This window comes from Mytilus californianus, unplaced genomic scaffold (genome assembly GCF_021869535.1).
Source record: "Mytilus californianus isolate M0D057914Y unplaced genomic scaffold, xbMytCali1.0.p SCAF_11, whole genome shotgun sequence".
In the NCBI taxonomy this organism is placed as follows: domain Eukaryota; kingdom Metazoa; phylum Mollusca; class Bivalvia; order Mytilida; family Mytilidae; genus Mytilus; species Mytilus californianus.
In genome coordinates this window covers 43,198,969-43,225,609 of record NW_026262593.1, presented here as the reverse complement: position 1 = coordinate 43,225,609, position 26,641 = coordinate 43,198,969, and the positions used below count along the sequence as shown (strand labels likewise).

Genomic DNA, 26,641 nt, shown 5'->3' with positions numbered 1-26,641 from the left:
TTCATAATATAATTTTCTTTAATAAATTTCATTCAAGAAATTTACACATCTTAAATTATTTACATTATATATATTTATAACTCGTGAATAAAAATTTGTTTCAACAATACATTTTAAATCTTTCGAATTCATTAGCAATGAGCACTCACACACATCTTTTCTTTGTTAATGATTACAACCACCTTTAAAATGTCTTAATGGACATAACTGTTTCATGTGAAAAGGGAGACAACTTATGTGTAAAAAAAAAAGTCAATCATCTTTTATGACAGCATTACACATTCTCCCTACAAGGAAGATACTTTCATAATCTTAAAATTATGTCATCTCTTTGAATCCCTGTATTAAAATTTTAACTTCATTGTTCGAAGAAATTTCTAAATGTTTTTTTTTTCTCTTACTGAGAGTAAGAAGAGCGATATATATCAATAAGCATGTTGCACCTTACCAATGTACTTTACCAATACCTACATTTTACTGGTTAAAATAAACTTCATATAAGCTATATATCATTTTTCTACTGTGAATTAAAAGATGCAGATAAAATAATAAGCATGTTATGTCTTCATTTGAAACATTTTACATGTGCAAAAAAAACCTTTGGATTCAAATTTCTTAAGTACAGATCAACTTCTACTTATTCCCAACATGAAAATAATCCTATTCTAAATTTAAACTGTTTTTTTTCACAAACACCTTTATTCTTTACAGATAAATTCATAATAGTGACTAATTTATAAATATGAAAGATGTATTAACTAACCCATACACTGTCCGATTGAATATTACATCATTATCAAAGACACTTGACAAATACATACACTTAACTTACTCATTGAAACATATCATGATTTTAAAAATACACATATTTACTTGTATCAATTACATATACAGAAATGATCTTCAATATCTTTCATGACTTTTTATAATATAATAAATTGCAATGTTATGAAAAGGTAATTCTTAATATTGTGAAATTTTTATTTCATTTTTATGTTCAATAAAAAATTCCACCATCCAAGAATATTTACCAATATTTTAATATTAAAGAACGGCCAACAGATTTAAATATTCACTATCATTTATCAAAAACCTGTAACAGAACTTTCTACAAAAGTTCATTCACCAACATACTAAAAGCTTGGAGACAAAATTATATAAATGTGTTTCTTATTTTCACACTGTAACAATTTTATTTGGAAAAGACAAAAAAAATCTCTTTTACTTAAAATGTGCCTTGTTTTTCCAATATAAGGAAACTGAAAAAATTAAATAGTATTTGACAATGAAAATAACATAACATTATTTTTTATGGATTTACCACTAAGTGAAAAATCAACACACAATCAATAAATAAGAACATAAAAATTCAACACAATTTCAGACAAAACTACAAGTAATCAAACAATAAAAAATAATGAATTCCTGCTTCTTTTTGTTAATACTTCTCTGAAATTTAGAATTTAACGGGAAGTTCATCAAACAACAGTAAATAGACTAGAGGATAGTGTCTACAACAGGATTAACAGAAGAGTATACATGCATCCTTCCTCACAGCCTTGTTCTTGTGGACTCTACCATGCCATCACCTTAGTCTGAGAGATGTTTAATGGAATTATGATACAATGAAATGACAACTAATGGTCACTAACATCATTTGTTATAAACTACTTTCCCTGTGTCTTCTTTTCCTTGATATTTTTTCTTCCCATGTGAAAATGGTAAATATTTATATTTCAACATATGCTGCAAGGAGAAAAATGTAAGAAATTAGTTAAATATTTAACACTTCATAACATCTGACTAAGCTCATATGAATACTAAATATCGATTGCTTTTAATGCTGAAATTTGCATTAAATATGTGAGCCATGTAACTGAAAAAGTTATAAAATAGCCCGAAATTTGTTTACATTTTTAACAATTTAATATATTGTGATTTCTCATCTTGATTGACCAGGGAGATATGAAGTTCATAAAAGTTCTATTGTTTTTGGAACATACACATATTTAACTTCTTTTAAAATGGTACTTAATTACCACTGATGTGGATACTATTAAAATATACAGCAGATTGAGGAAACCAGGTTTATATCAAAGTTTATGTTTATTAGTGCAAATTTTTGTGCAAGTTTTTTTTAATTTTCTTTATTTAAATACAAATTTTATTCTTACCTTAATTTGTCTTTTCATGGTAATAACAAATAATAAAATGAAGTACATCACTAATATAGGCCAGAATACTGGTATATTTAATGCATCAAAACATGTACATATCATAGCAACAGTAACAGCTTTTACAGCACTATACCTGAAATACAAAAAAAGATATAATAATAATAAAACTAATTTAAAAATAAAAGAACTGTATTAGGTAAATAAGTTTTCTAGATAGCATATTAACATATTCTGTTGGCACAGATTATATACAGCTATAATATAATGTTTGCAGAATAAGCAAGACAACTATACATGGTTATGAACAGAATTCTTTGACTGTATCTACAATTTATTTGGCACAACTTCTACACCCAGTTACTCAAGTCAAACTGTAAATGGGCTCTAGGTTGTGCATAACTCAAGAAAAACTATTTATTATTCTTGACAATAAAAGTACCATAACCTTCATATATTTAATTTTGAAACCCTCAATTGGAAAGAGAGCTTACTTTTATTAATTGTAAAAGCAAAAATGTACAAAATTGCCAATTTTTTTTTACGAAAGTCCCATAACTCCATACTAATAATCTGATAATCACCAAATAATAAAATTGCTTCACTGAGCGCATCCTGATACAACCGCAGAGGTCGAACCCTGAACAGTTTGGGCAAATTTGGACACAATATTCAAGCTTGATACTGTCTGAATTTGGGCTGTGATCAAATTTTTGACATAATATAGGTTTCTGACACAAAAAAATTCGTAAGGGTTCCGCGGAACCCAGTGTCTCGCCTACTTTTTCTGTTAATTGCAGGCTCAACAAAAATGAGGAAGTAAATCAATAAAAATATTCCTCTTGATACTATCTTTTGATTGTAAGAAGCTTCTGTCCAAGTTCGGTAAAAATCCAGGATAGTTTATGAATCTAATAAATGTTTAAAAACTTTAACTGCAGACTGAATGTAATGTTAACTGGAAGAAAACAAAATTTCCTTCTAGATACTAGCATTTGATCATAAACAAGCTTCTGTTAAAGTTTGGTACAAATCCAAAATAGTATAAGAAAGTTATTAAAATTTTAAAAACTTTAACCACAGAGTGAATGTGTTGTTTCCTGGCAGAAAATCTAAGTCCATTTAAAAGTAAAATACGGAAAAAAATGGATTTATTTTTTTACAAAATTTCCTTCTAGATACTAGCTTTTGATCATAAACAAGCTTCTGTCCAAGTTTGGTACAAATCCAAAATAGTATGAGAAAGTTATTAAAATTTAAAAACTTTAACCACAGAGTGAATGTGTTGTTTCCTGGCAGAAAATCTAAGTCCATTTAAAAGTAAAATACGGAAAATATGGATTTATTTTTTTACAAAATTTCCTTCTAGATACTATCTTATGATCATAAACAAGCTTTTGTCCAAGTTTGGTAGAAACCCAGGATAGTTTAAGAAAGTTATTGAAATTTTAAAAACTTTAACCACAGAGTGAATGTAATATTTCCCGGCAGAAAAACTAAGTCCATTTCTAAGTAAAATACGGAAAAAATGGAATTTTATTTTTACAAAATTTACTTCTGGATACTATCTTATGATCATAAACAAGCTTCTGTCCAAGTTTGGTAGAAATCCAGGATAGTTTAAGAAAGTTATAAAAATTTCAAAAACTTTAACCACAGAGTGAATATTTGTGGACGCCGCCGCCCACGGAATGTAGGATCGCTATGTCTCGCTTTTTCGACTAAAGTGGAAGGCTCGACAAAAAATGAGGTCAAAGATCTTACAAATCTATTGCGCAATACTGTGCAATTGACGATTCCTTCCTGAAACTATTAACTAGAGGCTCTCAAGAGCCTGTGTCGCTCACCTGTATTTACTGATGCTTTGGAAATCATGTAAAATAAGGTTAAAATCATAATTAATAGTATTAGATATTATAATGATATCTAAGAAAATAACAAAAAACTGTAAAATTTCTGTAAAATTACTAACTCAGAAGCAGCAACCAAACAACGGGTTGTCGGATTCGTCTGAAAATTTCAGGGCAGATAAATCTAAATCTGATGAACATTTTCGCCACCTGTCAGACTTGCTCTAAATGCTTTAGTTTCAGAGATATAAACCAAAAACTGCATTTTACCCCTATGTTCTATTTTTAGCTATGTCAGCAATGTTGGTTGGAAGGCAGGGTCATTGGACAAATTTTTTAAACTAGATACCCTAATAATGATTATGGCCAAGTATGGTTAAATTTGTCTCAGTAGTTTCAGAGAAGAAGATTTTTGTAAAAGATTAAAAAAATTTACGAAAAATTGTTAAAAATTGACTATAAAGGGCAATAACTCCTTAAGGGGTCGACTGACAATTTTGGTCATGATGACTTATTTGCAGATCTTACTTTGCTGAACATTATTGCTGTTTACAGTTTATCTCTATCTATAATAATATTCAAGATAATAACCAAAAACTGCAAAATTTCCTTAAAATTACCAATTCAGCAGGTTGTCAAATTTGTCTGAAAATTTCAGGGCAGATAGATCTTGACCTGATAATCAGTTTTACCTTATGTCAGATTAACTCTAAATGCTTTGGTTTCAGAGATATAAGCCAAAATCTACATTTTACCCCTATGTTCTATTTTTAGCCATGGCCGCCATCTTGGTTGGTTGGCGGGGTCATCAGACACATTTTTTAAACAAGATACCCTAATGATGATTGTGGCCAAGTTTGGTTAAATTTGGCCCAGTGGTTTCAGAGGAGAAGATTTTGTAAAAAGCTAATGACGACGACAACGGACAACGGACGCCAAGTGATGAGAAAAGCTCACTTGGCCCTTCGGGCAAGGTGAGCTAAAAATTCGAAATTTTAAAAATTTAAAAAAAAAATTTGAATCCCTTAAAAAATTGGAAAAAAAAATCCCCCCCCCCTCCCCAACTTTTTGAAACCCCCCTTGGAACAATAACCCCAAAACTCAATCCCAGCCTTTCCTTTGTAGTATGGAACATTGTAGTACAATTTCAGAGAGATCCATACACTTAAACACAAGTTATTGTCTAGAAACAGGAAAAATGCTTGTTTTTGGCCCTTATTTGGCCCCTAATTCCTACATGTTTGGGGCAATTTACCCCAAACTCAATCACAGCCTTCCCTTTGTTATATGGAACCTTGTGGTACAATGTCAGAGAGATCCATACACTTACACACAAGTTATAGTCTGGAAACTTGAAAAATGTTTGTTTTTGGCCCCTTTTTGGCCCTTAATTCCTTAACTGTTGGCCCCATAACCCTTAAAATGAATCCCAACCTTCTACTTGTGGTATTAAACATTGTGACACAATTTCAGAGTTATCGAAATACTAATACACAAGTTATTATCCTGAAACGAGAAAAATGCTTGTTTTGTGCCCCTTATTCCTAAACAGTTGGGACCATCATCCTCAAAATCAATCCCAACTCTCCTTTTGTGGTATTGAACGTTCTTAAAAAATTTCATAGAGATCCATTCACTTAAACTAAAGTTATTGTCTGGAAACCAATGTGTCTTCGGACGACGACGCAGACAACAAGACAACATCATACCATTATACGATCCCAAAAATTTTTTTTGCGGTTGTATAAAAAAGTAGCCCAACTTTATGACATCTAGAAATGTATAAAATGTTATAGAAAAAAACAATGTATTCTATAAAAATTGAGCTAGCTTTTCGCATTTTTAGTCCCATAACTGGAACGACTATTCCGAAATTATCAAAATTATATGGGTGCTTTCTGAATTCTAAATATGGTAATACTATTAAATGTAATCTACATTATTTATTCCAATTTAAGGTGTAATACCACCAAATCATAGTAAGTCACATCCTGTTGCATAGGAAAATAGGTCGAAAAAAAATATTCCCTTGAATTTGACAGTTGTAGGTAATTAATCCTACATTTCATTGCAGTAAAACATTTCTGGGTCATAAACATATATCTTGGGTATTTAAAAGCACCATTATTTTTTCATTTGGGGTTTCTATAGAATATTTTAGAAACTTGAGGTTACATGGTTACTAAAGCTTTTACACAGGTTAATAAAAGGGGAAAATTTGATTGGTTAACTTCCAGTGATGGTTATTTTCTTATATGCAATGAAATGTTATGTGAAATTTTTTCTATAGTACTGGATAGGATAAAACTTTACTCATGCCAAGTATTTCTTTATTTGAAACAAAGATAAATTCTGCACAATTTTTTGAAAAGTGAAAATTTAACAAAGACTAATCGGGGAAAATCAATGGTGGTATTACACCTTAAGGATGGTTGGCTTAAAATTCCTAACATTCAGCAGCTAAATTTTAGATAGAACTATTTAAAGTGATGTGACTGTACCTTGGTTTGTACAGTACTAGACCAACATGTACAAGTTAACAAACAGCAGGAAGACATGTCACTTCACCTGGATTTTTATTTGCTAAATAAAATTAAAAATGTATGCAGATCAAGCAAGGGATATGAACAAAATATGTTCAGAATCCTTTTTCTACCTGCAATTCATTTGACACAGTTTTTAAAATCCAGTTACTATAGTAAAGATGTAAATAGATTTGAGGTTGTGCTTATGTGAATGTTATAACTTGTCGCAATTTTTACTAGCTATTTTCATGATCATTATACTGTAAATTTTAAAGAAAAGACAACTGTTAAATAATATTGAACTGGTCAGATTGATGTTTTTGACATACTGTATTTAAAGCAAATACTATTTCACAATACATATCTTAGATAGTGAACGATAGTGAAAGGAAAAGCAACAGTACTCTCAACAAATATGAATCTGAACCAATTAAAATATCTAGCTATCAAAACATTAGGCAGGGGTTCAAAATTAGTTTCAGAGGTCCATGACATTTAGGCCTTACAAATTTAAGGTCCACTTTAGAAAAATTAAAGTTCAGTTGTTTAAAATATTTCTTAAGAAATTGTCTTTTAAAAATTTTCAAAACAAAAGTGTATAATTAAGAAATGTTCAAGTTGCTAGCATGAATGGATATTCCATTCTTAAAGTGCTATTCCTGGGTTCAATATGTCTTCAAATGGAACAACAGTCCTTCATAAAATTTGGATCAATTTATTTCACAAACTTTGAATTTTCACAAAATAGTACACTAAATGTACCTTCTATTTAAAAAGTGTATGTAAAAAGATTTTCATTTTTAAATTGAAGGCATGTTTGCAGATCAAGCAAGGGAAACTGATAATGTATGTTCAGAATCCTTTTTCTACCTGCAGTTTCTTTTGCACAGTTTTTAAATCCACCTACTTTTGAGAAGATGCAAGTGGATTAGAGGCTGTGCATGTGTGTAACTTAATTTTTTTTTATTCCCTAAAATCACTTGAGTGTAATTAAGTATGAAAAGACAACTGTTATGACAACATATGATATCAATGGAGGCAGACGGTTTTAGCAAAGTGTTGGATTTTTTCTCATTGCTAAAGATATTGCTCTGACAAACATGAATTATATACAAGGCAAACAAATTTTTGCAGCTGAATAGGTGCGAGAAAAATTCTAGAAAGCACATTCATATCTTTTCTTAGCAAAGATAACTCACTGATATAAAATCAAATGTTTGCAGAATAAGCAAGAAAACTAGACATGGATATGAACAGAATTCTTTGACTATATCTGCAAATTTATTATATGTAAATTAACTCTGGAATTACTTTTTTCAAATCATCCAATTGGAACAAATTACTTATGACATTCAGTACTTGTGAAATTGCTTATTTATAGACAACTAAAATCCCAAAACTATATACTACTAATCTGAAAATCATCAATTAAAAAGCAAATAGTCTTAAATTTAATCACAGCTAGAATTGTGCAAAAAATACATAAGAATAAACAATTCATTAAAAAAAAATTTGGCCTACTTTTGATGTTGATAATCTAATAACTCCAATACTGGTTTATCAGAAATCATCAAAAGTATACGGGCTCTTACTTTGATTGAACAAGTCCTTTTTAAAATTGGGTAGATTTTACATTGGTGCAAAATAGTTAATTAGAACAATTATTCTTTACTGATTAATAAAATAAATTGCTTCGCAGAGCACAGCTGGATACAACGGCAGATGTCGAACCCTGAACAGTTGGGGCAAAAATGGACACAATATTTGCTCTTGATACAGGTCTGAAATTGGATTGTAATGAATTTGACACATAATAGGTTTCTGACACAGAATAACTGTAGTCAAAGAACTTAGAATTGGTTATATGATTTGAATTTATATTAATTTTTTTGCTTTTGTGCAATACACTATGCTGTTGCAAATTGACCCCCCCCCCCTTTTTTTTTATTTCTGAAATCTAAAAAAATTGTCCACATCCCCCCCCCCCCCCCCCCCCCCCCCCCCCCCCCCGCCCCCATTTTTTTTTCACCTTGCCCCCCTTTTACCAAAAAAAAAATTTTTTCCCTCAAGATATGGTCATAATCTCAATTCAAATTTCCAATGGAGTTTGCAACCATAATTACCCATTTAAATACATCATAAAAGTCTTAAAATAGAAAATGACATACATAATCATGGCTAAAATTAATATTCCTTAACCAGCCTTTTAAAATAATAACTTCCAAAAATAGTTGACAGCTAATCACCTCAAGACAATACAACATTTTTTTTTATACATAATTTAAAAGCAGTGTAAGGGAGGTAATCCAAACATAACATTGTAATTTTTTTTAATTGTCCATAAACCAGAAAATCCTTGTTTTTCCCCCTAATTCCTAACTGGTTTGAGCCATAACCCGCCAAAGCCAATCCTAACCATCCCTTTGTGGTATGGAATCTTGTGGTATAATTTCAGAGAGATCCATACACCGTTTCACAAGTTATTGTCTGGAAACTAGAAAAATGCTTATTTGGGCCGCTTTTTGGCCCCTAATTCCTAAACTGTTAGGACTATAACCCCCAAAATCAATCCCAACCTTTCTTCTGTGGTTATTAACCTTGTGTTTAAATTTCATAGGTTTCTATTTACATTTACTTAAGTTGCAGTCGTATAAAAACTCACTGGAAAATTGATATTATATATAACCAACAATTCTTAAATTCAGATGTTCAATCAAAAAATAAAATTCTTTTTACCGATTAAACAATTTGATCATTCGATCAATATCTAACACAAATTCTGCATTATCACAAATTGTATACTAACTTCAATATTTTCAGTATTTTTATATTGTTATTAAATGCATGTTTGCAGATCAAGCAAGGAGTATGAACAAAGTATGTTCAAAATCCTTTTTCTACCTGCAGTTTTACTTTTGCAAAGTTTTAAAATCCACTTACTTAGGAAAAGATGCAAGTGGATTAGAGGCTGTGCTTATTATGTAACTGTTGATATTTTTTATTATCACAACTTTTACTATTTTGGTAATAATAAGAAAGGATAAACTGATATGCCTCTGTTTTGATAAGGTCAGATTTTTATGATCACAGCTTAACGCATATTTAAATTATAAGTTTGGTTATTTCTGTTGTTGAGGTCAGAGTTGCTGTCTTATTGACATATATCTCACATCTCATCTATTCATCTTTCAGACTTTTTTGTGAGAGAATATTGTAAAATTGTTTTGATGTGTAGAGTACATCTCATTGTTGGAGACTTTGCCTTGAAAGTCATGGATTCCATTAAATTTAAAGGACCACAAATTTTTGGAAGAAAAGATTTCTAGAAATATCAATAATGTTTTGTTTGCAAAGATCATATGCAGATATAATATCAAATGTTTGCAGAATAAGCAAGAAAACTAAACATGGGTATGAACAGAATTCTTTGACTATATCTACCAATTAATTTTGCATAACTTCTACACCCAGTTACTCAAATTAAATTGTAAATGGGCTCTAGGTTGTGCATTACTCACTAATAAACCATTTTTGACAGTTAAAGTACTATAACTTTGGTATTACTATTTTAAAAGCATCAAATAAGAAAGAGAGCTCACTATAATAATTGTGGCATTCAAAAATGTATGAAATTGCCTTTTGAGGTCCCTTAACTCTCTATTTTAAAATTGAAAGTTATCATATAGAAATAAAACTAGTTTTTATGACATCAAAAATATCCTCATGTTTATTAGAATTACCCATACATATAAAAAAAAAATGCCTAGTTTTTATCTTGCAGTGAACACTGCAACTACTAATATGCAATCATCATACAATTTAATTGAACTACAGTAATTCATAGAATTGAGTAAATTTTATATTTCTGAAGATAGAATAGGTGCAAGATAGTTCATTGGAACAATTAGTATAATCGGATCAAAACAAAAATTTACTGGACAATTGAGATATTATTACCAACAATTCCAGAATTCTAACATTAAGTCAAGTAAAAAATTACTTTTTTACGGATTCAACATGTTTGATCTTTGGATAAATGTCTTTCTCTAAATCTGCATAACCGCAACATATTACAATGTCTTTAATTAAGCAAGTATAAGAAAAAAGATTTTTATTTTCAAATTAAAGGCATGTTTGCAGATTAAGCAAGGAATATGTTCAAATTCTGTTCAAAATCCTTATTCTACCTGCAGTTTTACTTTTGCAAAATTTAAAATCCACTTACTTAGGAAAAGATGCAAGTGGATTAGAGGCTGTGCTTATTATGTAACTGTTGATATTTTTTATTATCACAACTTTTACTATTTTGGTAATGAATAAGAAAGGATAAACTGATATGCCACTGTTTTGATAAGGTCAGATTTTTATGATCACAGCTTAACGCATATTTAAATTATAAGTTTGGTTATTTCTGTTGTTGAGGTCAGAGTTGCTGTCTTATTGACATATATACCTCACATCTCATCTATTCATCTTTCAGACTTTTTTGTTAGAATATTGTAAAATTGTTTTGATGTATAGAGTACTTCGAAAATTCTTTATTGTTGGAGACTTTGCCTTGAAAGACATGTATTCCGTTAAATTTAAAGGACCACAAATTTTTGGAACTTTATAAGTGAAGAAAAGATTTCCAGAAATATCATTAATGTTTTTTGTTAGCAAAGATCATAAGCAGATATAATATCAAATGTTTGCAGAATAAGCAAGAAAACTAAACATGGGTATGAACAGAATTCTTTGACTATATCTGCAAATTTATTTTGCATAACTTCTACACCCAGTTACTCAAATTAAATTGTAAATGGGCTCTAGGTTGTGCATTACTCACTCATAAACCATTTTTGACAGTTAAAGTACCACAACTTTGGAATAACTATTTTAAAAGCATCAAATAAGAGAGCTCACTATAATAATTGTGGCATTTAAAATATGGAAATGCCTTTTGAGGTCCCTTAACTCTCTGCTTCTAATTTGAAAGTTATCATATAGAAATAAAACTAGTTTTTATGACATCAAAAATATCCTTATGTTTATTAGAATTACCCATACATTTAAAAAATTGCCTAGTTTTTATCTTGTAGTAAACACTGCAACTACTTATATGCAATCATCATACAATTTAATTGAACTACAGTAATTCACAGAATTGAGTAAATTTTATATTTCTGAAGTTAGAATAGGTGCAAGATAGTTTAATTTAACTACAGTAATTCATAGAATTGAGCAAATTTTATATTTCTGAAGTTAGAATAGGTGCAAGATAGTTCATTGGAACAATTAGTATAAACTGATCAAAACAAAAATTTACTGGACAATTGAGATAATATTATTACCAACAATTCCAGAATTCTAACATTCAGTCAAGTAAAAATTATCTTTTTACCAATTCAACATGACTAATCTTTGGATAAATGTCTTTCTCTAAATCTGCATAAACGCAACATATTACAATGTCTTTAATTTATCAAGTATAAGTAAAAGATTTTTATTTTCAAATTAAAGGCATGTTTGCAGATCAAGCAAGGAATATGTTCAAAGTATGTTCAAAATCCTTTTTCTACCTGCAGTTTTACTTTTGCAAAGTTTTAAAATCCACTTACTTAAGAAAAGATGCAAGTGGATTAGAGGCTGTGCTCATAATGTAAATGTTAATGTTTTTTCTTTTAAATAATTATCACAAGCTATCTTGGTAATTACAATGAAAAGACAAACTTATGAAATTGCTTATTTTAAGACAATTTAAGTCCCCAAACTCTATACTTATAATCTGAATCCTCAATAAAAATCAGCAAGAATTGTGTAAAAATTACATAAGAATAAACAATTAATTAAAAAAGTGACCTAGCTTTTGGTGTTTAAAGTCTAATACCTATTGGACGACTTATCTGAAATTTTCAAAATTACACATGGGTGCTTACTTTAATTGGCTTACAGTCTTTCATAAAATAAGCAAAGTTTTACATTTCCTGAGTTAGCAAAGGTGCAAGATAATTTATTAGAACAATTATCATAGCTATATGTAAAAATTAATTGCTTCGCTGAGCGCAGCTGGATATGACCGCAGATGTCCAACCCTGAAAAGTTGGGCCAAAATGGACACAATATTCACGCTTGATACAGGTCTGAATTTGGATTGTAACTAAATTTTTGACACATAATAGGTTTCTCACACAAAATAACTGTAGTCAAAAGAACTTCAAATTGGTTATATGATTTGAATTTATATTCAATTTATTGCTTTTGTGCAATACACTATGCTGTTGCGAATTGACCCCCCCCCCCTCCCCCCTACCAAAAAAAATTTATTTTACCCCGGTTTTTTGCTTTTGTGCAATACACTAAGCTGTTGAATATTAACCCCAAAAAAATATTTGAAGAAATTTCCTTTTAATTTCTGAAATCTGAAATGAGAAAAATTGTCTCCCCCCCTCCAATTTTTTTCACCTCCCCCATTTCCCTTATTCCCCAAAAAAATTCTTTCCCTCAAGATATGGTCAGTATCTCAAATTTCTAATGCAGTTTGCAACCAAAATTACCCATTTAAATACATCATAAAAAGTTTTAAAATATAAAATGACATACATACTCATGGCTAAAATTAATATTAATTAATAGAAACTGCCAAAAAAAAATTGACAGCTAATCACCTCAAGACAATCATCATTTCTTAATAAATAATTTACAAGCAGTGTAAGGGAGGTAATCAAACAGTGTTCTTTAATTTGAATTGGATAACCTCCCTTACACTGCTTTTAAATTGTCTCCATTGTCCTTTAAGCAGAAAAACCCTTGTTTTTCCCCTTTTTTTGCCCCTAATTACTAAATGCTTTGAGCCATAACCCCCCAAAGTCAATCCTAACCATCCCTTTGTTGTATGAAAGTTTGTGGTATAATTTCAGAGAGATTCATACACTTTAACACAAGTTATTGTCTGGAAACTTCAAAAATGCTTATTTGTGCCCTTTTTTGGCCCCTAATTCCTAAACAGTTGGGACCATAACCCCCAAAATCAATCCCAACCTTCCTTTAGTGGTTATAAACCTTGTGTTAAAATTTTATTGATTTCTATTTACTTATACTTAAGTTATTATCCGGAAACTATGTGTCTTCGGACGACGCTGACGACGACGACGACAACGTGATACCAATATATGACCAAATTTTATAATTTTTGCGGTCGTATAAAAATGTTATTTTGAAATTGAAGGCATGTTTGCAGATCAAGCAAGGAATATGTACAAAGTATGTTCAAAATCCTTTTTCTACCTGCAGTTACTTTTGCAAAGTTTTTAAAATCCACTTACTTTGGAAAAGAGGCAAGTGGATAAGAGGCTGTGCTTATTATGGTTCTGTTAATTTCTTTTCATAAATGATTTTCACTTGCTATCTTGATAATTACAAGGAAAAGACAAACTGCTATGATTTTGTGTAGACAATGTTAAATTTTAAGACCACAACAATACACTTTTATAAATAACATTTTAAAACTATGGAGACACATATAAACAGGTGTTTAATTAGCTAGTATTACTCTAGTCTGCAACCTTAATTTTTAGTACAATTACAGTGTTTATGAAATGAAAATTTACAATCAAAACATACAAAAATCATGTCAGTACAAAGTACCATCTACCGGTACCATGTTACTACCCTCAAAGAATTTCAATTCATCAACAGCAGGACTGATTTGGTGGTTGTAAAGATTTAAGATATCATTTTCTGTCAGCATGAATCCTTTCAAAGAATAACATCTGTTCCCCTACTTGTATGTCTTTTGGCTATTTTTGTTGTTGGGTTGCTGTCTTATTGACACAAACTGCACATCTCCTCTATCCACATCAAAACAGATTTATTGTGAGAGAATATTTAAAAATTGTTTTGATGTATAGAATTCTTCCTCATTGTTGAACACTCTACTTTGAGACATTAATACCAATAAAGGACCACAAATTATTACAACTTTATAAGTGAAAAAAATTTCTTCAAAAATCACTAACACCTTTTGTTAGCAAAGATCATACACAGCTATAATCATGATAATAAAAAAAATGTTTGCAGAATAAGCAAGAAAACTAAACATGGATATGAACAGAATTCTTTGACTATATCTACAAATTTATTTTGCACAACTTCTACACCCAGTTACTCAAAGAAAATTGTAAATGGGCTCTAGGTTGTGCATTTATCACTTAAAAACCATTATCAGTATTAGAGACAATAAAGTACCATAACTCTAGAATTACTTATTTTAAAACAATCAAATTGGAACAAAGCTTACTTTATTCATTTGTGACAATTAAAAAAAAAACAATTTTTTATGATTGAAATGCCATAACACTAAACTATAAATCGGAAAATTATCTAATAAAAAAGTAGCCTGTCTTCAAGTCACTTAGAATTGTTTAAAAATGTAATAATAATAAAGATTTCGTTAAAAACCTTTCGATTGATTGATTGATGGTTGCTTAACCTTTCGATGTGTATAGTTTCAAATTCTTATACCATTAATCTAAAATATTCAAAAACAATTTGGCATATATTTTAATTGAACAACAATCTTTCATATAATTTAGGTAAATTTTACATACCCTGAGTCAGTAGAGAGCTTATGTAGTTTTAGAATTATTATTATTTACTGACAAAACAAAATTCACTGGAGGATTGATAAATTTGTTACCAACAATTCCAAAATTCAGACATTCAGTCAAGTTTAACCATTGGACCCTTGTCAAATGCAATCTTGGCATTTTTACAAAATAGAACATTAATTTTAATTCATATAGAAGATGTGAAGCGATTTTAATTTCACATTAAAGGCATGTTTGCAGATCAAGCAAGGGAAATGAACAATATATGTTCAAAACCCCTTTTCTATCTGCATTTAATTTTGCAAAGTTTAAAAATCCACTTACTTGGCAAAAGATAAAAGTGGATAAGAGGCTGTGCTCATGTGTAATTGTCAGAAACTTTTTATGATTCGTAACTTTCACAAGCTATCTTAGTAATGTTTAGGAATACACATACTGCTATGCCTCAATATCGAAAAGGTATGATTTTTAATACAACATTACTTACATCTAAATTACACTTTTAATTATATGAAAGTATCTATGAAATGTGTTTAACAAACTGATGTCACTCTTCTTTAACTGCAAGTTTAGTTTTAGTTCAAATACAGTATACATATTTATGAAATGGAAATTCACAATTAAATCATGTCAGTATAATGGTACTCTTGCAGAATTATAATCCCTCACCAGCTGGACTGACTAGGTGATGGTAAAAAAAAAAAAGATTGCATTTTCAAAGCACCAAAAATTATTTCTGAAATAAAATTAATCTGCCATGCTACTAAGGAATCTTTCAAATGTCTTTTGGTTACTTGTGTTGTTGGGTTGCCAGATTTCCTTTGTTTCCATCTTGAAAGGTTTTTGTGAGATAATATTTACAAATTGTTGTAATGTGTTGGGTTATTCCTGTACATTGAAGCAATAGCTTTGATAATCAGGGACACAAATTTATGATTCTGTATTAGTGAGAAAAAAAAGTTTAATAGCTAGCTTATTTACATCTTCTTTAGCAAAATTGATACAGATATATAATATCAAATGTTTGCAGAATAAGCAAGAAAACTAGACATGAATATGAACAGAATTCTTTGACTATATCTACCAATTAATTTGGCACAACTTCTACACCCAGTTACTCAAAGAAAATTGTAAATGGGCTCTAGGTTGTGCATTACCAACAAAAACCATTTTTATTATTTTTGATGATAAAAATAAGTTGGTCTCAAGTGGAAAGTGGTCTCCTTAGCAATCATATCACATCTCCTTACTTCTATATCTTTTCACAGTATCAGAATTCCTTACCAAAATTTAAATTCTGGTAATCTTCTCATAAAAGGTTTAAATTCTTCATTGGACTTTGTTGGTAATGAAGGACCATCCTCTGAAAATATAGAAAATATAATTTTGTTTTAACCAATATCCAATCAAAACTGTTGAAACGTCACGATATGCCTTACATAAGATTGTAAATGTTGTGATTGAACTTTTAACAGAGATTAATTTCAGTGAACTCTGAATATATTGCTAAATTTTATAAAGATATGGCTGTTTATTGCTACAATATGTATGATGTATGCTGAAATATCTAAATGAAATGGTCATAATTTGTTTCCTTACCTTCATCATCCATAATAGCAGGATCAACTTGTGGTGTTAAGAAAGCTATGAATAAATTTAGTAAGTAAATTCCTAAGGCATATGTGATTATATACCACCCCTGAAAATATAGTCAAACATTTGTAATTTAGATAATGGTGGTTAACTAAATGTACTAACAATGTTAAATAAATCATATTATGATGTCCATAATAATGTGTATATAGTTCAATTTCATCCGCACCAAAACTTAATGGACAAAGGATTCATAAAACTTTTTAAGAACTCGCTCTATTTTACATGTACACCTTTTGTTAAAGAATAGTAATCAGCAAGATCTTAATATTATTGTCATATACACTTTTTATGCCATGTACAAGTACAGCACATGAGCTACTGATGTTACAAGTATGAATGCTATCAAATTTGTATATTCATCGTCAGACATTAAGCAAGCAACATTCAATCATTAGTTCTCTGGCACATGATTTGTTGGTGTATGTTAATTTTATGTTAGTGTAGTATTTGTGCTCCTTCTGATTTTTGTACAATATATCTATTTCAGATGGTCTACTCTATTTCAAAGGACATGTAGGATACAGAAATCACTGACTTTGAGGATCAAAATATAATATAAAGCATTGCCATTTTGTTTTTGGACCAGTTTAATTCCCATTAAGGGGTGGGTTTACTTTCTATCAAAGCATAATTATGTCTAATAGTATTGATTTGTTCTTCCTACTTCTAGATTTTGTTTCATTTGTGATCATTGATTTGAATCTACATTATATGCAATCCTTATTGACCAAACATATCAATACAAGTCTAGTCATATTTCTTGTTTTCTGATTGGTTGACATAATTGCTTACTGCAACTTTATTTTATCTCTGGTGGATAGTTCTCTCATTGGCAGTCATACCACATCCACATCTCCTCATTTTTATATGTATCAATTTAAAGTTAAAAACATACCTGTAAAAAGTATACCCTCACACCATACAGCAAAAACCATACGATTAAGAATATCCATCTAGCTGCCAAATGAGGGGTGGCTTTGTCTAAATAGCCTTGCTGGATCTGAAATTAATTGTACAAAAATATATCCAAATGTTGACTATCAAAATGTATTATATTTTATAGATAATTCCTCCGATGTGTACCACTTCATTTTGTTCTCTTTAGATTTATTCTATTGAAGTGTTAAGCAGTCTGCCCTATTTAAACATCATTGCCTGTCATGTAATCTAACCAAAATATTGATCAGCCATCATGTGTAAATATGCCCTGTGACTTACGGATGAAGGACAAATAAACTGTTAACACAGAAATATATCTTGCCTTTTTATCATTTTGATAGTAAAATGCAAATAGCAATACTTTTACATGTAAGTTATGCAAAATATTCAGTCAATGAACCATGGCTGAAGGTACAGGGCCAAAAAATCTCCATGGAAATGAGATGTGTCAATGCTAATACAACTGCATACCAAATATCATTGACCTACCACTAGAGGATCCCATAAACTGATCTAATCACAAACTCATACATAAACTAAGCAAATGTTTTAAAGTCAATAGACCATGACTACGGGAGCGGGGCCAAAAAATATCTATGGAAATGAGATGTGCCAATGCTTATACAACTGCATACCAAATATCATTGACTAATCACTAGTGGTTCCCCATAATCTGATCGACCTACTCACAAACTAATACATTGTCGAAGCAGAAGCAGCTATTGGCAACAATGGAATTATTCATAAAGGTGTTCATTGTATTGTTTAATGAAATTTTTGTGATAAATTGCGTCACGTCACATAAGGGATTTTTTACAACTTTGATAGAAATAATTGTTTGAAGTGGGTATTTCGCAATCGTTTTATAGACGCACATGTTTGAAGCTTATATGATTTCATGATTTATATTGCAATTTTAAATTATCCTTTAAAAAGGAACTGTTTGTTTAGTATTGAGTGTTTATTTATTACGATGTAGATTAAAAAATAAGATTTGTAGAATTTTAAAACATTAGACAACCATGCTGCAAGCTGATTTTTTGTTTGTTAGCAAGACATTTAAGAAAATTTTAAACGAAAATTATGCTTTTGTTACATGTAGCATGTGTAGTTGGCGAGAAAAAATTGAGTGGTGAAAAAATTATTATTTTAACAAAAGGTGGCAATAAAGAAAATTGACCCATGGGAAACCTTGCTTTTATCACAATGATATATGAAAAGATGTATAAATGCTATTATTTTACAGAACAAAAACAGTACAAAACCATCTTGAAATACTTAGGAGAGCACTGATAACAAACTCAAGTTGCATTGGATCATTTGTATATATTTCCTCAGGTAGAATTTTCTTATACTAAAAATGCCAAAACGTAGATTTAACCATACCTTTAACAAAAAATAAATATGGGTCACCATGCGATTATTCAAGCAACAAGTTGTGCAAAATTTGCATAGATTATTCAGAAACACTTTTTGGTGAATGAAAAAAAATCTAGGAGACTCAATTTTGAAAAAAATGTGAGAAGATAGGTATTATAATATGCTTTAAGAAAAGAAAAAATGGTGTCACTGACATTGTTTCCTTGCTACAAGTAAAAAAATGTAAATTTCTTTAACATTCCTTAAAAAAAAATTTACTACTCGAGTTTACTTATCTCTCCTTAAATGGTTAACTTGAAAAATTGATTCGAACAAAAACAAATATTTGGTATTTGTTAAAACAGTCTAATTAATACATTAAATCACTTAATTTTCTTTTTTCAAATAAACCGTCTTATATATTATTGTTCATCGTGTCTCAAAATTTGCAGACTTAACAAAGAACTAGGGAATTGTGTACTGCTGTTTTAAACAATCAAAAGATCAGTGTTCCAGCTAGGCCGTTTTCACAGGGCGGTCCGCCCGCCCTTTCCCCGAGTGCCGCCCTGTGCCCTTTTTACAGTTTCCAGGGCGCCCTGCCTTTTTGAAGATCGATTGCATATTTTTTTGTTCGTTGTGAGCTGGGACTATTATACTATTATTAGTATAATAGTCCCAGTTGTGAGACGCCAATTACGAAATTTTACCTGGCGACAAGTTTATGACTTTGTTTACAAACCCAAACTAATCAACGGTTACAACAGGTGTCATAATTTGTTGTTACAGCTAATCCATTTATCGGATGGGTCATTAATGATCATCAACATTAATTAATTCAAAAAGAATCGGTCAGTCGGCATTTGTCTTTGAAGAAATGTTCAACTTCCGGACAATTTGCAATGTTTACCGTAGTTTCATAGATAAAACGTAAATGATAGGAGAGACGAAAACCATAATCAACTTGCTAAAAACATCGTTTTACTCGTTTTCCGTAAAAAAAAATAGCAATTCAGACGTATTTGTCTTAGACTGCCCTCATTTTTATACGAAAATAACAAAATCGACCGCCATTGTTGATCGTATTTACCATTTTCTACGTACTGTTTATAATCCTCCAAAGAAGGAGCACACCCGAATAAAGAAAGATAACTCAACCTATTTTTTTCCTAGCATTGAGTTACTTACTAAAGATATTCTAAAATATGTCTACATACTTCTGGCCTTAGAATTTATATGTTAAGGTCTTTTGAGTTATGGGAAAAGTTAAAGAGGGTCTTAGTAGCAGGGTTGATAGGGTGCCTTGGTCATCTTTTCTGTATTCTTTATTTTTAATACAAATTTTCACTGTTCACTAATTCCTAACATTGTGTTTACTGAGCACAGCTGTTTTTTTATGCTGTATTGCCTTTAAGCACAGCAGAGGTAGAAAGGGTCTTTCAAAGGTAAAACTTGTAAAGTGTGACCATAGAAACAGAATGAACCAGGACACCTTTCAAAACACACTGCATATAAAGCTTAACTGTGTCAAGCAATGCATGCTTTGAAAACTTGTGTGACAGGGTGTTTGACAAGTTTTTCAGCCTAAAAAGTAGAGATAGAGTTTTATATGGCTTATGATGTTGTTCTTGTATATATATAACCAGTGATTCAATGAATAAATACAATGTTTGATTAATACCTTTATTAAAACATGCCCTTTTCATATTATCATGTCACGCATTAAATGCCCTTTTTCAGGATTGGTACCCTGCCCTTTTGAAATCCTAGCTGGAACACTGAAGATGGTGGTATACAGTTAATCTACCTTAAAACATTTGTAAGCACGTACATAGTTTGTTTCACACACAAATATTTCAGACACAAAAAGTACATTTATTCAGACACTTAGATGTACATTTTATATATTTATCATACTGTTACCACTTACCTCCCCTAGTCTTTTAAAAAACATAGTAACTGCACCAGGCTGTGAAGGTGGGGTATCAATGGCCTCCATATTTTTACCTAAAAAGAAAATAGTTGTATTTTATTTAATTTAGACTACACTTGAAAAAACGAATGTTCTATGTATAAAAATTAATCTATAGTTATTCATATCTATACTATTAAATGAGAAGACCTCATTTTGTGTGTCGCTTCTCTTCCTTCCACATTAAATCAATCATCATGCTTCTATGTCCTATAGGTACCATGCATAGTTGCATTTGTCATCCTCGCTTATAAATATTTCGTTTGGGTTTTTTTGGGAGAAAAACCAAAATAAAGACGTCCGGATATTGTTTCCGTCCTCGGACTGACTTTTAAGTTATAGATAAGACTTCCGTTTAGGACTTAAACTTACACATTATTTTCATAGGTACAAGGGGACAGGACAATTAGTATTTTCGCATTTTTCTGTATACTATGAACAAACATACATGTATATTATATAAATACAGTGTATTTGCTATTTGCTATCAATTCCAAGTTTAATTCCATGGATTGATAATAAATACCAAATAAACTGTATTTATATAGTATATGTTATTATGTATGTTCCTAGTGTACAGAAAAAAACGCTAATATAATTGAAATTAACAGAAAAAACAACAAACAAATAACGGACTTTGGAAAAAGGGGGAGGGTTAAAAAAATTGCACTGTCCCCAAGTACCTTTGACTTTTGATAACTTTCCTGAAATACTCCAGTCATAAAATCTTTTACAAAAATTCATCCTACAACAGTTTACATACCATCAACAGCACTCTAAATGCCCGCGATTTCGCGGGTGTGTTCTAGTAATATTGAATCTAAGAATGGTTAATGTTTTTTCCATCTGGCACTTAGCTTGTAAAATCCCTGTATTGTACCAAACCTTAACAACTTTGATTGTAAAGATTTTTTTTCCTTTTTTCAATGTGTTTTCCAGGGGTTGATAATGTGCAGGTTATTGGTCTCAGTCCTTGTTGGAAATAGACCATTAGAATAAAATATACAGTGTTCTCCCCAGGATTTTTTGATAGCACTGTGCAGAGCTCCAGATAAGCTGCGTATTTGCGTGATCACGCAATACAAATAATTAAAAACCCAATGCAATTGCCCATTGCAGGGTTCAATAACCCAATTAATTCAAAGGAAAACCCAATTATATGCCAAAACCATGAGTTCTTAACGCTTTTATTTGCTATTGTTTGCGTTATTTACCCTTGTCTGATTACAGCCGTCGCGTAAATCTATTTTTATAATATTTATAATTGGAAATGTCCTTTCGTTCTTAAAATAGAGCCCTGCATCAAGTAGCTGTAATGGGTCCCTGTTGGAATTTTCCATTGCTCAAAAGGTACACGTGTTTATGAAAATATTTCGATCTTCTCGGCGTTTATCCAATTAGCATGTGACATGCTGTCATATTTTTTCGAATTGCTTGGGATTTATCATAACATACAATGAATTAAAACTAAAGTAAATGTCCGATAAAAATATTGAATAGAAGCATGTTTTCGGCTTCTTTATGATAGCTGAGGGAAAGTTATAATGATAACAAGACTCAGCTAGTGATTTTAGGAAGCGTCCATTGAACGCACGGGCGTGTTTGAAGGTACGAGAACATTGCTATAGAACGATAAACACGGGGTTTTGTCAAAAACGAAATCAGTTGGAATAAAAAGTGAAAGGCCAAATCAATTATGACATGATATGTAGTTGGAAAGCATCGGAAACCAAAAGTTCTGATAAGGGACAACTTAACCCAGATTTATGTAAATTGAATTAAACAAAAACAGTTTATAATTATATATAACTTTTTTTCATTTTAGTTGATGAATGAATACACATATCCGTTTTTTACGTCAAATTATGCAGCTTGACACTTTCTTTGTTTTGGTCTAATTGTTCTGGATGCTTAAGATAGTTGTCTTATTGGCAAGTGCAGTATAACATTGTCATTTATTTACTTGATGTTGCAGAATTATTTGTAAATTTAAGTTGAATGTGGTCTCCATCATTAAACCACCCTATAAATCTCAAGGTTTTGGGGTATATCTTAAATCTGGGAACTTCTTTTTATTTTTATTAAAAAGTAGATCTGGCAAATAGGTGAAAGGACTGGCAAAACTTTCTTACAGCACCTAAATTTCACATATATTACATAAAAATCTAAACACTTAGCCACACCTACCCCAACTATAATTATAAACTGTAGGGTGATCATATGGGATCTAGAAAGGCAATTAGTTACTGTCCAACTAGTGACACCAGCTGCAGTTTACATAAGTTTTGAGAAAATACAAAACTGACAATGACTGACAGAACGTTTAAAACGGGACACAAATTAAACGTTCAATTGCTCGTCAGTGAATAAACCAAATAAAACAGCTAAGCACATATACAAAGAAAGAAACACATTTAAGATGGAAACACATCTGGGGTTGATATAATGTGATTATAACATGCCTAAATATTCAATATTTTGTTGTTGAAAAAACCCAATACATTAAGGAGCTTGTTGTTGAAAAACCCAATTTGATATTTGCTTGAGGGGTGAATTGGAATTGATAATGCAATTAAAAAACTTTATCATCCAATTACATAAAAAAATGGTGGGTAAAAACCCCAATTTGTGAATTCTTACCTGGAGCTCTGGCTTCGGTAAGCGCGCGATATTATTAGATTCACATTCTGCGTTTGCGACATAATGTTACATTTACTTATAACTGCCATGTTGGTTATATTATATTTAATAGACAAAGACCTGCATTTTTTTATACATATGCATTATCAGAAAATGAAATAAGTATTTTTTTTTATGAAGCTTTAAAAATTAAAATGCCTTGATAATTTAAATAATTTGATTTCATTACCATCCCTCTCCACCTTTTCTTTTAAGAATAAGTATGTACAATTAAGCACGGTAGGTATATCTTTTCTCTCACTTTTAGTTGTTTGACTCAAACTAGTTATGTTTTTCCCTTACAACTTCATAATTAACAAACACATGTTTAAGGTGGTACCCAACACCTTGACCAATATTAATTTGGCTCGTTTTATTTTCATGAAATTTTGACAAAATGTTTACTTTGACCCTTTGACAAAAATACAAAAATTTCAAAAAATTTCAACCAACCACTTTATCAGAAAAATTTCATTGGTTATATAGCAGTTTGACAAACACTAATTTTGATCATTGAGAAGCTTAATATTTCCTTAACAATACAACGTGATTAAAACGTTAAGTTGATTTTTACAGAGTTATCTCCCTGTAGTGTTAGGTACCACCTTAAGAAAGTTTCCAATGGCCAAATTAGACTTTTTTTATTGACTTTTATTTACATCTTTCAAATTACAAATTCACAATTAAAATCAGTATATTATTTAATATCAAAGGAAGAAATGGGATGACCCTTTCTATAAGTAATGAAATGTTATTACAGACATGTTTAAATAAAGGCTAACATATTCCAAGATGCATCTGATAGAAACAGAATTTTTGTTAAAGATTTTCTTTTATTATTTAAGGTGGGTTATATATAATTATTAATAAAAATTATATTTGCCAATTGAAACATAAATACCACCTTTAAAGGTTGTGTTTGATAACTTTATTAATATTTAAATTCAAAGACTTATGGATAGTATGTACTTGTTTCAATAGTGATGATTATCAAACAGTGCTTTTTATTTCCACCTTTCTAAAGAGTACATTTCATTAAGTAACAGGTGGTATAGAAGTAAAGAACAGTCACAATTAAAGACAAAATTTAAATGGATATACCAGAAGCATTGTCCTTTATTGTCCCCCAGATATAATTGATCAAGATGCCTTTCAATTTCAAAATGTAACATGCTGATGCTTTATTGAAGCTATTTATATAATCACACTAAATATAAAGTTGTTTCTTTGGGGCGCATGTACTTTTTCAATCCAAAATATACAATTTTCATCATGGTTTGTTGCAATGGTAACTTGTAAATGTGAAATTTATTTTCAGTTTCTAAATACCTTATCCCTCAGTTTGGTTCGGACAAATTACAGAATTTTGAAACAAGTCCTTAAGATGATTTTTTTATTAGTTCTTATTGGCTTTGAACTAGCTTTCAGTAACTGCAAGAACTCTCAGATCTGTACTTTTGAGTCTTTTTGTGCTGTATATCTCAATATGATGAGTTAAGCTCTTTTCAACTGACTTTTAAAGTTTGTTTTTATGTTGTACTGTTACACCAGTCCCTGGTTAGGAGGAGAGTTTTGCGCCAGCAATCATCTTCAGTTGCAACACATCAGGTGACACATGTGGAGCAGGATCTGCTTGGAGCTTACCCTTCCAGAGCCCCTGAGATCACCGCTGGTTTTTAGTGTAGTTCATGTTAATGTCTTCTCACTTTGTCTTCTACCATATATGTAGTGACCACCTTCAACAAATTGAAGATTATATCGTCAGTTTTTTATGTGGTGTTTAATAATGTTGTTTTTGGTCTTTCTTTGTCATGGCATTGAGTTTGTTTTTCGACTTATTAGTCCGATTTATCATGATCTCTTTGGTATCTTTCACCTCTCTATAAATCATACCCCTCAAAAAATGATTTTTATTGCCATTCCGGCAATTTCTTGATCATATAAACAAGATGCACAAATCCTGTGGTATATTAACTTAACGAATTCCAAACAGTGCTTTCGAGAAAAGATTCGATTATCACTGAACTGTAATCCCTTTTTGGGATACAGAACTCCAAAAGGATAAAATTATTTACGATGTGCCGGTACTTTGTACAGTGTCAGAAGCAGTTATTATATTGTCTCTTACGTGCTTTTGTATGGTGTTTACCTGGACTTATCTTTTATGATGGATTTAATCTTTCAAATTATTTCATAAATTATGTGTCTGAATATTCTAGAAATAGAGAATTTCTCATAATTAGCCACGTTGCATCTCCAGGTTCATGAACGAATGGATTCCACTTCACTTCCGCTACAACAGTGCATGCGCATGTTGAAAATCCGATCCTGTCACTTATTCTTAATTATAAATCCCTCCGCCTCCTGGAGCACCACTAATATTTGTGTAGCATAGGCCTGTTAGCAGCGGTAAATCAAAGTACTGAAGTAGTGAACATCGGATGACCGCATGTTCTTGTGGATGGGCAAACGCACTTGTCTCAGAAAAAAAACACATCTTTATACCTGAAACTGAGGTTAATGTACAGCAACCGCCGGGTTGTACGAACGTGTCATTAGTCAGACTAATGAGTCATTAAGTCTTCATTATGAAGACTTAATGACCCATTAGGCTAATTGTTCGTACAACCGTCTGCAGATATATAATTTTTTCTGAGACAAGTTCGTGCGTGGAAGATGAATAAATAACAGGAAATTCAACCACCGTAATAACTAATATGAGGCAGGTGTTACCTGTGAAAGGGGACGAAGTCAGAAATCTTTTAGCCCTTGTACCTTTTCGCCCTAATACCTGTTCGCCCTAATTCCTGTTCGCACCGAGTCCGTTCGCCCTGATTTCTATTTTATTTTGTTGTCTTATATAATATAAATTATTTGAATTAATTATGTTAAAGCTCGTTGA

At 30.8% G+C, this 26,641-nt stretch overlaps 1 protein-coding gene and 4 non-coding genes across 6 annotated transcripts; all 5 read right to left on the bottom strand.

Moving 5' to 3' along the window:
- Window positions 1-26,059, bottom strand: LOC127720132 (protein RER1-like). Of its 2 annotated transcripts, none has more exons than XM_052226572.1 (7): window positions 25,868-26,059; window positions 21,019-21,095; window positions 17,689-17,793; window positions 16,737-16,836; window positions 16,422-16,500; window positions 2,175-2,310; window positions 1-1,746 (listed from the first exon to the last, which is right to left on the bottom strand). In XM_052226572.1, exons 2-7 carry the CDS (start codon window positions 21,085-21,087, stop codon window positions 1,654-1,656), a joined length of 582 nt encoding a protein of 193 aa, XP_052082532.1. In that variant the 5' UTR covers window positions 21,088-21,095; window positions 25,868-26,059; the 3' UTR covers window positions 1-1,653. The 2 variants fall into 2 exon arrangements, with proteins under 2 accessions (XP_052082532.1, XP_052082531.1); XM_052226571.1 differs by having other exon boundaries at window positions 25,889-26,059.
- On the bottom strand, window positions 7,361-7,492 carry LOC127721032 (small nucleolar RNA SNORA35). Its single transcript, XR_007991047.1, has one exon. It is a non-coding gene; the product is annotated as a small nucleolar RNA SNORA35 (small nucleolar RNA).
- Window positions 9,392-9,525, bottom strand: LOC127721031 (small nucleolar RNA SNORA35). Its single transcript, XR_007991046.1, has one exon. It is a non-coding gene; the product is annotated as a small nucleolar RNA SNORA35 (small nucleolar RNA).
- Window positions 10,678-10,810, bottom strand: LOC127721034 (small nucleolar RNA SNORA35). Its single transcript, XR_007991049.1, has one exon. It is a non-coding gene; the product is annotated as a small nucleolar RNA SNORA35 (small nucleolar RNA).
- On the bottom strand, window positions 12,052-12,185 carry LOC127721033 (small nucleolar RNA SNORA35). The gene has a single exon (XR_007991048.1). It is a non-coding gene; the product is annotated as a small nucleolar RNA SNORA35 (small nucleolar RNA).
- Window positions 26,060-26,641: the final 582 nt, after the last annotated feature.

Coding starts and splice junctions, on each gene's coding strand:
- LOC127720132 (XM_052226572.1), bottom strand. CDS start 21,087: ATGGAGGCCATTGATACCCCACCTTCACAGCCTGGTGCAGTTACTATG. Junction 16,837..17,688: donor TGAGGGTATACTTTTTACAG/GTATGTTTTTAA, acceptor CTATATTTTCAG/GGGTGGTATATAATCACATA. Junction 16,501..16,736: donor TGCTATTATGGATGATGAAG/GTAAGGAAACAA, acceptor CTATATTTTCAG/AGGATGGTCCTTCATTACCA.